Source organism: Zophobas morio, unplaced genomic scaffold, assembly GCF_036711695.1.
Source record: "Zophobas morio isolate AGI-343-1 ecotype UQ-CSIRO unplaced genomic scaffold, CSIRO_AGI_Zmor_V1 ptg000007l, whole genome shotgun sequence".
In the NCBI taxonomy this organism is placed as follows: domain Eukaryota; kingdom Metazoa; phylum Arthropoda; class Insecta; order Coleoptera; family Tenebrionidae; genus Zophobas; species Zophobas morio.
The window spans coordinates 4,871,760-4,888,095 of record NW_026972112.1 but is presented as its reverse complement, the minus strand read 5'-3'; the positions used below and the strand labels follow the sequence as shown (position 1 = coordinate 4,888,095).

The 16,336-nt window shown below is 34.0% G+C and overlaps 1 protein-coding gene across 3 annotated transcripts in view; it reads right to left on the bottom strand.

Annotated features, from left to right (window-relative positions):
* Ranbpm (Ran-binding protein M) overlaps nt 1-15,352 on the bottom strand; it is a 68,083-nt gene extending 52,731 nt beyond the window's left edge. For all 3 annotated transcript variants that reach the window (XM_064049290.1, XM_064049289.1, XM_064049291.1), the window contains exon 1: nt 15,134-15,352. In XM_064049290.1, coding sequence (XP_063905360.1) covers nt 15,134-15,326 — 193 coding nt within the window. In that variant the 5' untranslated portion in view covers nt 15,327-15,352. The remainder of the gene's footprint in view (nt 1-15,133) is intronic.
* Nucleotides 15,353-16,336: the final 984 nt, after the last annotated feature.

The window sequence follows — 16,336 nt, the reverse complement described above, 5'->3', positions numbered from 1 at the left end:
TTCTAGAAACTCAACCGTCTGCTCAAAATTGAGTGGATACTGGGCATTCTCAAGCAGCTGTTTCGCTGGATGCAGTAAGTCAGAAACAGGGGTTAAACTTTCGGTGGAATCTGAAGGCTTAATCCTTTTCGTTGGTTGCTCTTGCTGAGTATTTTCCGCATGTGATCCAAGTGATAAGTCCAAGGGATTTTGTTCAGTTAAACTGTCGTCCTGTGTAGGGCGCTTAGTTCCCACTTCTGGTGAAGTTGCTGTCTGACTACCGTTACTAGGACTCTCTATAATAATGTTGGTAATGCCGGTATCATTGGGGGAAGACGCTGTAATGGCACCCGGACAGTCGTTTGCCAGATGTCCAGTCAATCTGCATTTGAAACAAATGTTGTCATAGCTCATGAAAATTCGGTAGTTCGTTTCGTCGTACTTTATAACAAGTGAAGACGGAAGATCTATTAACTCGTTAGGTTGGACATAAATCTGTCGACGAAAACTTAAAACATGTTTGTATTCATCGTTTTGTATACTTGCTCTAAGAAATGACATGGGGGAAACCGAAACAAAACCTAATTGCTTGACAACCTCTTCTATAATGCTATGGGGAATAGACGGACAGACATTAGAAAAAATAATACGCTTTGCAGGATTAAGCAAACGACGTACATTTACTTCAGTACCGTTGACTTTAATAGTAGAATATTCTGAAACAATTTGATCTACATAGGATTTATGACTCAGATAAATGCATATACGATCGTTTGACATTCGCGACGCGAAAATAACATTTTTTGATGTAACTATATCACCTATAGCTACAACATATTCCGTAAGTTTTACATCTTTAATAGCACTTAAAACAATAGCTTGGTCTTTAGCTGGAAAAAGAGGAGAACAAGGATTCTCCCCCATCTTGAAAAGGCGCTCTTATGACGCCTTTCCCTTTTGGGAATATCCTCGTCTTCCGACGAGGAATTTTAAATCCACAGTCACTCGCCTCAGTAAGAAACAAGATAACAGCAGGCAAAAACAGTAATTGATAAGACTTACGGGATTTCAATTAATAGAGGTGTTAAAGAAAATCATAAAATATGTTCCCATACACTGTTGTAAACCTCACTGTACTGTTGATAAACTAACCGTAAGTGGCACCACAATAAGTTGTTATTAATTCAAAAATTTAACTGGACTTAAATCAGTCAAAAATCAGAGCTAAACCCACAGAAACACAAAAATATACTCATATACTTGTAGTGTACGAATCCTTTTTTTATGTTTACATTTTCGATTTTCCGACTATTTAATTTCGATTTCTAGTTTTCTCGATATTTCAGTTTTTCGATTTTTGAATTTTTTGCTTCTTCAATTTTTCGATTCCTTAATTTTCCGATTTAAAGTTTTTTCATTTTTCAAATTTTCAATTTTTGGACTTTCTAATTTCGACTTCTCAATTTTTCGATATTTTTGTTTTGCAATTTTTCAGTTTTTTTATTAAATTTTTAGATTTTTAGTTTTTCGATTATGTACTCAATTTTTCGATTTTTCACTTTCTCGATTTTTCTAATTTTCCATTTCCCAACCTTTTTATTTTCAGATTTCCGATATTTCAGTTCAATTCCAGGATTTTTCGATTTTCAATTTCCCTTTTCTCGATTTCTCGATTCAGGTGTGTACACTTCCCGATTTTTCAGTTTTTTTAATTCTATTTTTCTATTTTTCAATTTTTTTAATCTTCAATTTTTTTATTCCCCAATTTTTCGATCATTTAATTTTTTTTTTCTATTTTTCAGATTTACAATTTTTGGTGTTTCTAAGTTCGAACTTTCGACGTTTTGATTTTTGATTTTTCGTTTCTTCAGTTTTTCAATTTTTCGATTTTTCAGGCATTTGATTTTTCAATTTTTAAATTTTTCATTTTCCGACGTTGGTTATTCGACTTTTCGACTTCTGATTTCTCAATTTTTCAATATTTCAATTTTATTTTTCGATTTATATTGGTTTATCAATTTTTTGATATTTCAGTGTTGGGATGTTTCAATATTTTTATTCTTCAATTTTTCGATATTTTAATTTAATTTATATTTTTTCCGATTCCTCGAGTTTCCAATTCTTGAATTTTTGAATTTTTCGAGTTTTTCAATTTTTCAGTTTCTCGATATTTTAAATTTTCCATTTTTCAATTTCTGGATTTTTGGGTTCTTCGATTTCCTCAATTTTTCAACTTTCGATTCCTCAATTTTTCGATATTTTTCATTATCCCGTATCTCGTTTTCCCGACTTGGGTATTTTCATTTTTGGATTTTTCAATGCTTTGAATCGTCAATTTTTCATTCCCCAATTTTCGATTATTTAAAAATTTTTCTGTTTTTCAGATGTACAAATTTTGGTGTTTCTAAGTTCGAATTCTCAATCTTTTGATTACCCGATTCTTGGATTTTTTGAGTTTTCGATGTTTTGATTTGACTTTTCGTTTCTTCAGTTTTTCAATTTTTTGATTTTTCAGGCTTTTCATTTTTCAATTTTTTGATTTTTTAAATTTTCTATTTTTTGACTTTTCGATTTCTTGAATTTTCAATTTCATATTTCTCAATTTTTGAATGTTTCAGTTTTATTTTTCGATTTATATTGGTTTATCAATTTTTTCATATTTGAATTTTGGAACTTTTCAATATTTTTATTCTTCAATTTTTCGATTTCTGGATTTTTAATTTTTTTGAGTCTTCAAGATTTCGATATTTTAATTTTTATTCTTTATTTGTTTTATGTAAGTTTCAGATTTTCCGATTTCGCGATTTTCCAGTTCTTCGAATTTTGAATTTTTCTATTTTTTAATTTTTCGAATTTCAACTTTCGATTTCTCGATTTTTTGAGGTTTCAATTTCTCAATTTTTCAGTTTGTCGATATTTTAAATTCGCGATTTTTCGATGTCTGGATTTCTCAGTTCTTCCATTTCTCAATTTTTCAACTTTCAATTCGTCAATTTTTCGATATTTTAGATTTGGGATTTTTCACTTTTTGATTTTTCAAGTTTTCGGCTTTTTTAAATTTTCAATTGGGTGTTTCCATTTCTCGATTTTTCAGTTTTTTCAGTTCTTCAATTTTTCAAGTTTCAATTTTTTGAATTCTCAATTTTTTGAATCGTCAATTTTTCTATTCTGCCATTTTTCGATCATATTTATCAGATTTACAATTTTTGGTGTTTCTAACTTCGAATTTTGGATGTTTTGTTTCCATTTCTCGATTTTTCAATTTTCAATTTTTTGAATCGTCAATTTTTCGATTTCTTGAGTTTTCCATGTTTTGATTTCTCGATTCTCCAGTTCTTCTTTTTCTCTGCATTTTTCAATTTTTGGAATTTTGAAATTTTCAACTTTAGATTTTTCGACTTTTTGGGGTTTCAATTTCTAAATTTTTCAGTTTTTCGATATTTTAAATTTCTGGATTTTTCAGTTTTTCGATTTCTTGATTTTTCAATTCAATTTTCAATTCTTCAATTTTTGGATATTTTAGTTTTGGAATTGTTCAGATTTTGATTCTTCAATTTTTAGATTTTCAGTTTTGGGATTTTAGGATTTTTCCATTTTTCGTTTTCTCAATTTTTCTAATTTTCCATTTCTCAACCTTCGTATTTTTAGATTTCCCGATGATTTTCCGATATTTCGATTTTTAAATTTTTTCATTTTCCAAATTTTCAATTTTCGGCTTTTCTAAATTTTCAATTTGTCGATTTTTAGAATTCACGATTTCTGGATTAATCGATTTTTTCATTTTGCCTTTTCTCGATCGCTCGACTTAGGTGTTTCCATTTCTCGATTTTTCAATTCTTAAATTTTTCGATTTTTCAATTTTTTGAATCGTCAATTTTTCGATCATGTTTTTCAGATTTACAATTTTTGGTATGTATTTCTAAGTTCGAATTCTCGATGTTTTGATTGGCGGATTTTTCGATTTCTTTAGTTTTCCATGTTTTGATTTTTTATTTTTCGTTTCTGCAGTTTTTCAATTTTTCAGGCCTTTGATTTTTCAATTTTTCATTTTTTTAATTTTCCATTTTTCGACTCTTCGATTTCTCGATTTTTCAATTTCAGATTTCTCAATTTTGAATGTTTCAGTTTTATTTTTCGATTTGTATTGGTTTATCAATTTTTTGATATTTCAGTTTTCAGATTTTTCAATATTTCGATATTTTAATTTTTATTAATTATTTATTTTATTTATACTTAAATTGTAATTTTTCGATTTCTCGATTTTCCAGTTCTTCGATTTTTTTAATCTTCAATTTTTCGAATTTTTCCTTCCCCAACGTAAGCTAAGGAAGTATAGTAATCCACTCAATCGGCCGAATTGCCACTTTCATATTTTCTCGACGTGTCATGACCTCTACAGTAGAAAAAAGTGGTCTCCCATTTCCGTCCGTCTGTCTGGTGTCTGTATGCATTTTTATGAGACAAATAATCTCCGAAACTGCTGGACTGATTGTTGTCAAATTTTGTATGTTAGGAAATATCATGTAGATGGTTAATAGTAACCAAAGTTTGGTTAATCATCCCCACCAACAATTTGATGACGCCATCTCCAAAATTTATAATAAAAAGATATCATAATCATGGTAAATCGTGAAGCAAAATTTATTCGTTTATCCTCTCCCAAAAAATTGATGACGTCATCTCAAAATTTTGCCGAGTAAATACGATCCAAAATGTGGAAAATATGAGTCTCTTAATTGTGATTTTTCACTGCAATAAATTTCTTATAAATTATGACTCAGAAAAATTAATGAAAGAGTCAATTTATTTTTTTATTATTATTATACTGCATTTATCCAAAGTGATATATGTATATGTTTTTGCAAAAATGACGACATCATAAAATTTTGTTACGGGAAAACTCATTTGCAACGTACGCTCAGCACGCTTCTTCATATTTATGTTAATGTTACATACATATCTTTATTTTAACTTATATACGCTCTCATAAAAAAATAAAATTCGCATAATCAAATTTTATAATTTATCGAAAAATTTAAATTTGTTTTATTGTCTTTCAGTGGCGAGGGAGGTTCTGTCGAAATAACCGAAATAACCTTCGACCAATTTTTTAATATTTCAATTCTTAGATTTTTCGAATTTCTCGATTCTTCGATTTTTCAATTTTTCGAATGTTTCAATTTCTGGATTTTTCGATGTGTCAATTTTTAGATTTTGCAGTTTTTTGAATTATATTCTCTCGATAATTCCGATTTTTCTGGCTTTTACTTTACAGAGGTTATCAGAAAACAAAAATCGCAGAAAAAATTATAATTTGTCAAAGAGGCGAGATTTGTTGGGCTGCACTTCAGAGGCGAGGGAAGTTCGACCAATTTTTTTTAACATTAAATTTCAAAGCTTACTAGATGACTTTTTTCGATCATGTGCCATTGATTCATTGACAAAACGGTTCGTCGTCAGTACGGGAGGTGATGTTCACTTGAGGCTCATTTTATTGTTGTTATTGTCTTTACACGTACGAAATTGTTTGGTAAATAAGCCAAAAACAACCTGAACGGTATATACTAGTTTCGAAACAATTCCGTCTAAATCAAGGAAATAATTTTGGAGATACTTGAAATAGCTTGCATAACCAGAATTAAGCGCAATTAATCAAGATTATCAAAATGGTTGAGCCCTCACACAAATACTAGACATTCTAAAACGCATAATATTATGCAGCAATACTAAGCGAAAGTACTCGAAACGGCCACTGTTGGGAAATGTAAATAACACACAGCGCTTGAAATTCAGATCTGCGTTTAGGGTTTCTCAGTTCATCGCCCATAATAGCACTTTTTGGCGAACCCGACAACGCAGAGTCACGGCTATTTGTACATCTGTGAAGGGAGCATTAACCTTCCACCTTGCCTTCCTGCTTTCGCACCGAAAATCCTGCCGATGGCGATGGCCGAACGGGATGCATTGATATCAGCTCGAATTTAGAATGGTTATTTATACCTTGACAAACGACAAGAAAAAAGGTGGACGCTCGTGCACGGCTTGCACCGTCGGCGGCGTCGTCGCCGTCATGATTCATGGCCAGCGGCGAGTTCGTGGGCTGTGGTCGACTACAACCTTGTTTTTGTTTATTTACCAACAAAACATGCGTTACCACCGGGAGACCTAGCGTCGACGGCAATTGTCGAGATAATGTCGAACAGCTTGGTCGTGCTGCGACGAAACCGTTGCAAAGATAACGGAAGGTCAACGACAATTACGTGTTCGGAGGGATTATGAAGCCTTTGTTGGAATTCGGGATAATCGAAGATTGGGTTTTTGTTGTGAAATATTCTGTTGCGTAACGGTTTGGCAAATGAAAAGGGGTCAGCAGCCGCGGAAAGTGAGCGATTCGGGCTTATCTATCTGGTCAAAAAGCTACAAGATTTAGCGCGTCTTGGGTAAATAAGGTCTGACGTTTTGTATACCGTGGCTTTCAACAATTCCGTATTTGTGTTTTGTCTCACTTCGCTTGGATTTTCGTTTTGTCAACTCTGCCGCAGTTCATTTTTGGACTTTGCATGATTTAGTCATAACACGGATTTATCTTATTTTATCATTTCCAACTGATTGACGTTAAACTATAACAATATTTTTTTAACTTCAATGGTAACTGATAACCATCAGTCTGTAGTACTGTAAAAAATCTACAAACAAGACAACAGATATCACATCCACATCAGGCGAACTGTAATTTCGTATTTTTCAAGCTGACATCATCAACTTTTTGATGAGGATAACTATATTAAATTTGATGTGTATAATCTAATATCAATCACAACGTTACTGAATTCCCGGAACTGGAGGAAAATTAGATAAAACGTTTCGGAGATAATCAATACAACAAATCAGTCCATACATTTCATTTCGTCTATTTGTAATCAGTGAGTCAAAGTGAGCGATTGTAAGAACTTTTTTGTAAAAGCACATCCGGCGGTGCCGCATTTCAAGCAGATTTAATGGACAAAATTTCGAAATCAGCTACAATGCTTAGTTTCCAAGGTTCTGAAAAAAAGGTGCAAGGTTACTTCGACAGAACTTTCCTCGCTCTTGAAGAACAGTGCAAACAATTCCGCTTCTGTGAAATAAAAAAAATGTGTTTTTTGATAACTTTTATATAGTAAAAATCAGTGCTGTAAATGATAAATTCCAAGGAGCTGCCGAGATGTGAGAGTGAAACAGAAACTAAACTGAAAGATGTTTTCTACATACGAATTGCAATAACAGGATCACAATGCCGAAGGTCCAGACTTTTTTATTGCTCTGACTTTCTGCTTATGGAATAAAACACTGCATTTTATTTTGATTTTCGATGTTATAATTCACATTTGGTTAATAATAACTTGTGTAGAATTAGGGGAGCCTCAGCATCCCCTAGCCTCCCCCTAACTACGGCCTTCTCTAGGAGATATGAAATATCGAGAAAATATAAAAGTACCAAATTGCCCGCCGGACTCTTATTAGATTATCCTCGATAAGTAAAACAACTTGATAGTGTTTATGTTTATAAGTAAAAACTCAGCATATTTTGCACATTTAGGATAGAATTATACTCGGCAAAATTTTGAGTTAACGTCAATTTTTTGGGGGAAAACAGATATATTTTGATTAACAATTTACCATGCTTACAATGACTTAAAAACGTCTGCAAGACTTCTAAGCATCCAGTTTTGCAATTCTTGAATTAAACAATAAAATAAAGTGACTCAGTCATTAATTTTTTTAAGACACCCTGTATAAGCAAATCTAAAAATTGGTCGAAAGTTGTTTCAACAGAACTTCCTTCGCTCCTGAAGTAAAATGAAACAAAAAATAAACACCCAATCAGATTTAGGAACTTAACTCGTTACTATGGAAATTTGCAATTTAACACATTTTAAATTTAACAAGTTTTTATAAGATTAATAGAGGCAAAATCAGTCTTATTTTAGCAAGTACTAGCCCCGCCCACCCGCCTCATGTTTTCACAGAGGGTATGTTATTTGCCAAAATAAGTCTTACCTTAGCAAGTACTATGCCCGCCCACCCGCCTCCTATTTTCTTAGAGGATATGTCATTTGCCAAAATGCTAGTATCTGCTAACTTACGACTGACGTTGGCAAATAACAATCCTCTGAGAAAATAGTGGGTGGGTGGGCGGGGCTAGTACTTGCTACCGATAAAAGTGATTTTGGCAGATGCCATTCCCTCTAAGAAATAGAGGGCGGGTGGGCGGGGCTAGTCCTTGCTAAGGTAAGACTAAATTTGGCAAATGACATTTCCTCTGAGAAAATAGGGGGCAAATCAAAAAAAATTAATGCAATGATAAATCACAAGCAAAAACTCATCATATTTTACACATTTTGGTTAAAATTTATACGGCAAAATTTTGAGTTAACGTCATCAATTTTTTGGGGGAAAAACAGATTTATTTTGAGTAACAATTTACCATGCTTACATTGACTTTAAAACGTCTGCAAGATTTCGAAGTACTCAGTTTTATAATTCTTGAATTAAACCATAAAATAAAGTTACTCAGTCATTAATTTTTTTAAGACTCCCTGTATAAGCAAATCTAAAAAATTGGTCGAAAGTTGTTTCATCAGAACTTCCCTCGCTCCTGAAGTAGAATGAAACATAAAGAATAAACACCCAATCAGATTTAGGAACTTAACTCGTTACTACGGAAATTTACAATGTAACACCTTTTAAATTTAACAAGTTTTTACAAGATTAATACAGGCAAAATCAGTCTTATTTTAGCAATTACTAGCCCCGCCCACCCGCCCCTCATTTTCTAAGAAGATATGTTATTTGCCAAAATAAGTCTTATCTTAGCAGGTTCTATTTTCTCAGAGGAAATGTCATTTGCCAAATTTAGTCTTACCTTAGCAAGGACTAGCCCCGCCCACCCGGCCTCTATTTTCTTAGAGGGAACGGCATCTCCCAAAATCACTTTTATCGGTAGCAAGTTCTAGCCCCGCCCACCCGCCCCATGTTTTCTCAGAGGGTATGTTATTTGCCAAAATAAGTCTCACCTTAGCAAGTACTAGGCCCGCCCACCCGCCCCCTATTTTCTCAGAGGATACGTCATTTGCCTAAATGCTAGTATTTGCTAAGATAAGACTTTGGCAAATGACAATCCTCTGAGAAAATATTGGGTGGGTGGGCGGGGCTAGTCCTTGCTAAGGTAAGACTAAATTTGGCAAATGACATTTCCTTTGAGAAAATAGGGGGCAAATCTAAAAAAATTAATGCAATGATAAATCACAAGCAAAAACTCATCATATTTTGCACATTTTGGTTAGAATTTATACGGCAAAATTTTGAGTTAACGTCATCAATTTTTTGGGGGGAAAACAGATCCATTTTGAGTAACAATTTACCATGCTTACAATGACATTAAAACGTCTGCAAGATTTCGAAGTACTCAGTTTTGCAATTTTTGACTTAAACCATAAAATAGTGTGACTCAGTCATTCGTTTTTTAAGACACCCTGTATAAGCAAATCTAAAAAAATTGGTCGAAAGTTGTTTCACCAGAATTTTCCTCGTTCCTGAAGTAGAATGAAATAAAGAATAAACACCCAATGAGATTTAGGAATTTAACTCGTTACTATGGAAATTTACAATTTAACACATTTTAAATTTAACAAGTTTTTACAAGATTAATAGAGGCAAAATCAGTCTTATCTTGGCAAGTACTAGCTTAGCCCACCCGCCCCCTATTTTCTCAGAGGATATGTTATTTGCCAAAATAAGTCTTATCTTAGCAAGTTCTAGCCCCGCCCACCCGCCCGATGTTTTCTCAGAGGGTATGTTATTTGCCAAAATAAGTCTCACCTTAGCAAGTACTAGGCCCGCCCACCCGCCCCCTATTTTCTCAGAGGACGTCATTTGCTAAAGTGCTAGTATTTGCTAAGACTGATGTTGGCAAATGACAATCCTCTGAGAAAATGGTGGGTGGGTGGGCGGAGCTAGTACTTGCTACCGATAAAAGTAACTTTGGCAGATGCCATTTCCTCTAAGAAAATAGAGGGCGGGTGGGCGGGGCTAATCCTTGCTAAGGTAAGACTAAATTTGGCAAATGACATTACCTCTGAGAAAATAAGGGGCAAATCTAAAAAAATTAATCCAATGATAAATCACAAGTAAAAACGCATCATATTTTGCACATTTTGTGTAAAGTTTATTCGTCAAAATTTTGAGATGACGTCATCAATTTCTTGGGGGGAATAAACGGATATATTTGGTTACATGCTTACAATAACTTTAAAACATCTGCAAGATTTCAAAGTATTCAGTTTTGTAGTCCTTGATTTAATCAATATAATATATTGACTCAGTCATTAATTTTTTTGAGACATCCCGTATAAGCAAATCTAAAAAGTATTAATGTAGGGATAAATCACAGGGAGGATGACCAAATAAATACATTTTGATCAAAAAGTTACCATGCTTATGATAATTTTAAAAGATTTTCAAGATTTCAAAGCATTCGGTTTTGCAGATTCAAAATTATTTTGCAAACATTTTTCGTTTTTCCTTTTCTGTCATTTTCAGTTTTTCAATTATTAGATTTTACAATTTTTCATTTTCTCAATTTTTCAAGTTCTTGATTTTTGTTTTACATATATCTTGAATTTTTTTATTTTCATTTTCTCGATTTCATATCACAATTTTTCCTTCTTACAATTCCTTTATTTTTTCATAATTTCTTTGGATTTTATAATTTTAAAATTGAAAAATCGAAAAAATGAATAATTAAAAATTGAAAACTAGTGAAATTCTTTCTTCAAAGCCAAAAAGAATGAATTATTAAAACGGAATAAACGTGGGTGGGAGGGGCCCCCTTTTTACTTTGTTTTAAATTTTAGATTCTACCGCCTGTTAAAATAGAAATCAATTCACATTTAACAATAAATAAAAAAAGTCACTGAAATGGAGACAAGAGGAGCTGAGTTTAGGTTTTTCTAAAGAATTTCACCGACCCCCTCTTCATTCCAGTGACCACTCTTAATATTATTCAATCTTATTTTGGCAAGTACTAGCCCCGCCCACCCCCCCTCTATTTTCTTGGAGGTTATGTGATCTGCCAAAATTAGTTTTATCTTAGCATGTACCAGGCCCGCCCACCCGCCCTCTATCTTCTTAGAGGATGTATGATTTTCCAAAATCAGCCGTATCTTTGCAAAAAAAAATTAAAAAATCGAAAATTGAAAAATTCAAAAAGTGAGAAATTCTGAAAACTGAAACATCCAAAAATCGGAAAACCGAAAAACGGAAAAATTTAAAAATGAACAATTGAAAAAACAAAAACATAAAATCAAAACACTGAAAAATCGAATAAATGAAAAAACAACGAAAATAAAAATCCGAAAAATTGAAAAACATACAAATTGAAAAAATCACGAGTTGAAAAATTGAAAATTTTTAACATGAAAACTCAAAAAATTGCAAATCGAAAAACTGGAAAATAAATTGAGTGTCATTAATTTTTTGAGACACCCTGTATAAGCAAACAAGCAATACTAAAAAATATGAATACAATGATAAATTACAAGTAAAAACTCATATTTGGCAGTTAAGATTTAGCAAAATTTGAAGTAACGTCATCAATTTTTTAGGGGGGATGAGCAAGTACATTTTGATAAAAAATTTACCATGCTTTATGATAACTTTAAAACATCTACAAGATTTCAAGGCATTCGGTGTGCAGATTCAAAATTAAATTGCAAAATGTTGTTTTATAATTTTGACTCCTTTTCCAAAAATCTGGATGTTTGAGGTAAAAACTCAACACGGAGTCATAAACTAACTAACCAACAAATTTTGGTGAGCGTTTTAGCATCTATATGATATTCCTAATATACATACAAAATTTGACAACAATTGGCCCAGTACTTCCGGAGATTCTCTAATAAAAATCCAAGACGGCAGACAGACGGACAGACAGACAGACGGAAATGGGAGACCTATTTCCTCGTACTGTAGGCGCTTACGCTCGGGAAGTAAAAACGTGCAAATACGTTTAAAAATATTTGTTTTTTAAGCAAACTGAATGTAAAATTGAATTGGTGTCCAACTCGCGACACGGGTTTTCTAGCCAACAGGAACGGTAGAATCTTCATCCCAAGCCTAATGCATCTGTTCTCTGACCAGCAAAATGAATATCTTGCAATTCCATTTAATAACATAGTTCTCGTTATAGCATTCGTATTTTTTTTTTTTTTGAAAATCGTGAAAGCGGGATTGGAAAACGTAATACAAAAAACATGCGGGTTTTTAACGTTTTCTCCGTATTACTAACAAAGGCAAAATAAGAATTATTATTAGTCATCAGAGTAAGGGATAAAGGTGGTGGTGCGTGGGTATTAAATTCTAACGTGACTCAGAAATCACAAAAAAACCTTTAACCTCACAATTCTGATTACAGTGTTTATAAAAGACGTAAAACCGCAAATAATTTACAGACTTTGCCAACGGTCTTGTCACTTATTCGTCTAACGTCTATTTAAAACACGTTCTCAATTACACCAACTCATTTCTTTAGCTTTTCAGAAAGAAAAATAACAAGCAAATTAAACCCGCTGCATTAACATTATGAATGACTGTGCTTCGTTTTTTCCCGAAAAGGAGGGCCACTACTGTGTGCTTGACAATGCACAATCTTACTGAATGCACTATACGCCATTTCGAAAGCGATGTGGGAAAATGTTATGATAAGTAATTGTATGACCCGGAAGATCTACACTTCATTTCATTTTTTTAGCCAAGAGAACAAGACAAAAGTATGATAAACAATTTTTGTGACCCTTTTCTCCTCTAATTACATTATATGGAAAAAAAGCTTCAGCTGTTGTCAGTCTGCAAAACAAACTCCCGCCATGCAACCTTGACCTGGCTAAAAGTTATTTAGAAATAATACTTTCCTAAACGCAAATGTGTAGCAAGTGTCAAGGTCCAAAAAATCATCATCACTAAATATAGTAAAACAAAAAAAAATCATAAATAACCAGGTAAATTCTTATTGACAATCTTAAAAAAATAACCTTTCATAACACGTCCTTTACCGGTGATTGCAAATCTGCAAGTCCTTCTCATTTCAAAACAAACACCGTCGACGTCACGCCAGACAATAACCACCCGAAGCAACTTTCAGCACTCGAATTCGAGACGAATAGCCAACAGCGGCAACTTTTCTTAAAAAAATCCTTTCTGTGTCATATTTAAAATTGGACGAATACATAAAATTAGGCAGTCCTTGGTTTCCTTGGCAAATGTTAAGATATATATGTTAATATCACGTTTTTGCGATGTTGATAATCGTTTTTAATTATATTGGTGCGCTCCTCCATTGTGCTATTAATAAAGTGGAGGACAACGGACGAGACAAGGTTTTTAACAATGAACTGTTTTGGGACTTCGCTATTCGTCATTTAAATCACAATAAGCTACGAGCACTAGTAAAACGTAACAAGTGTATACATGCGCCAATAAAAAAATAAATTAACTTTTATAGATAAGAGTAGGGTGCTGAACATATTTTTGCGGTGAGCGATTACGCCGTCTTAGGTGGAAAGAATGTTGCAAGGACATCCTGTACATGACTTCGGTAATTAAGTAAAAATGATATTACTCAAACTCACGTTATTTTTAATTAACGTAAATTCATGCAACAATTGTGAGTGTAAACACCAAATCCAGCGACCACACATTGTGAAACTTTTAAAATTTTTAGGGAGTAACAATTAAGTTGCTATGGAAAAAAAATAGAGTAGTATATCTGATCATTGACGCACGTGACTTCTGCGATGTGGAAAGCACAAAGAAAATGGCATGAACATACTTAAAATAGTCATACTATAAATAGGATGTAAAGATGAGTAGCTTACACACATCTACATTATTTCTGGTGCAAAAAGTTGAGAAAAAACGAAATTCCCCCAACGTGTGGGTATTTCTCAAAATTATTTTAAATAATTAAAATAAAAAAACTCCAAAATTGCACCTGCCTAAACCTTGCAAGCGAAGAACGGGTCCAATTTCAGTTTTTCATCAAGATTTCGTAATATTTTTAACTAATTGGAAGACGGAATATCCGAAACTACAGTCTGTTTTGGGAACATCGTCTAGAAAAAAAATGTGGATCATCCCCACCAACAATCTGATGACGTCGCCTCGATTGTTTTAAGTAACCAACTGGTATTTTGCCTGTACTTTGCGAAATTATACATTTCAACCTTAAAATTCGCCAGTCCCTGTAAAAACACCAAAACAAAAACCTTAGTACTGTCCCTGATATTCCACTTCACTTGTCGTAAGAAACTGGATAAAACAATCTTGTAAATTTGCACTTTTTAGATACAACACCCTGTATACGCAGGCAGTTTCTTACAATATAGGAGAGATAAAAGAACTTTCGTATTATTTCATTGGTCAGTTACCGTCAATCTGTCAATTGCGTAAAATTAAAAAAAGGACGATAATGAAAATTCGAAATGATCCACCTTTTGCATCGTATGCCCTTGTTCCGGACTTCAGTGTCATTCGAAATGACAATAAAAAATGAGGTTATGTCGGTACGAGGTGGTCCACCAAAACTTGATTTATCCATTGTTTATGTTAATTAATCAGGAACGATTAGCCCAAGTGGCATGCATGCAACAACACGAAAGAATGGTGAAACTGATAAAGACGTCAACAGCACTCGCCACGACAACAACAGCTATAAATGTATTAATTGGAGTCGATTTCCCCTGACAACAATCGCGGAAAATCGGGCATATTTTCGCGATCAATCCACACTAGAAATCATGACGTGCAGAAACGGTCGAAAATGGCCCCTGTCGGGGAGGCAGCCGTCGTCCAACCCGACCACAATCTGACGCAAATGCGCGGGGCCCTCACGCACCGTTGCGCCCCGAGAAATAAACCCAGCTCACCCCGTGTCACGATCAGCTGATTTCTTTGTTTGCACCGCGGACGAGACCGCCGAAGAGCGCTCGGTCGATGACACCCGCTCAAGGGGGCCGCGGCCGCCGCCGGAGCCCCGCGAGAGCCCGACGCACCCGAGAAAAATCCGCTGCGTAACAAACCGTTTTAGTTCCCGAACCGAACCTTGAAAGGAACTTACCTTTGTAGTGAACGCGCAAATTGTTCTGGGACAGTCCGATGTAGTTGTACTTTTCCTTGGGGCTCCAGGCGCGGGGCAACGGCGACTTTTCCTCGTTCACGGCGGGGTAAAGTCTCTTTAAACGGTCCACCGCGACATTTTGCGTTTCTGGTTGGGGATCCATCGCACTTCGACCATTACTCACGGCGGCCATTTCTAAACTCCCTTTCCCTTCTTGTTTCAGGGGATTTAGAGCGCATGGTTGGTACAGCGCCACCGACCAGAGGTTGCTCGATCAGCTGATAGATGTCACAGGCGCACAAGGGAGCGGTTGCCATGGTTTCGGTGACGCTAAATCCACTGGCGTACGGTGGAATTCTAGCAAAGGGGTTTAGAATATAAAGCCATGCACGGCTAAAACGACCGTAACTCTTAAATATACAACACGATTTTACACAAAAAGGTTTTTTCAGCAAATACCACTTCCTAAATGTTTGAAAAATTATTTTGCGAACACAGAGATGTCTTTTTTCAATTATCTTAGCATAGCATAGGGACTACAATAAAGTTTGTGACAGACCAAAATAGGCTTTCTTTTATAAGTTTTCTTGCTCGGATCAATTGAGATGAAATGCTGTTCCCTGGAAAATTTTCTTGGTTTTATGAAACCCAGATAAAATTGTCTCAAAACTCAATTCCGTTATCGAAGAACCTAAAAAGTGACATTAGAAGTTTTCAATAGAAACTTTGTGGTTGCTCCTAATATATTTATATCTTTTAGGTTAGTATTTTACCTAGACTAACCAAATCAACAAATCTTACTTATTGTCTCGCATCAAGTTAAATTAACCTTTCTAAATAATAATACAGATAACCAAGACAATATTTTTTGGTTAAGTTCGAGAAACAACTTAAGTATAAAGTCATAATCATTATTAGCACTCTACGATTTTGCCACAAATTATGGTTTATTTCAGCAGAAACCTGTCTAAGTAATTATTTCCTACAATTTAAAAAGGCTCTTTTAATCTTACGAATACCATCAAAATATTCTAGATTCTATCCTTAGACGAAGTTAAAAAAAATACAGCTCTATCAAAAAATTAATACTATTCGTAGTTCCTAATTACAGAGACAATGGTAATCTAATTCGTGAAATTTCTTAGTAATATAATAGAACAATAAAATCCACTACAACAATAGAATGTTTAAAAATGTGTACTT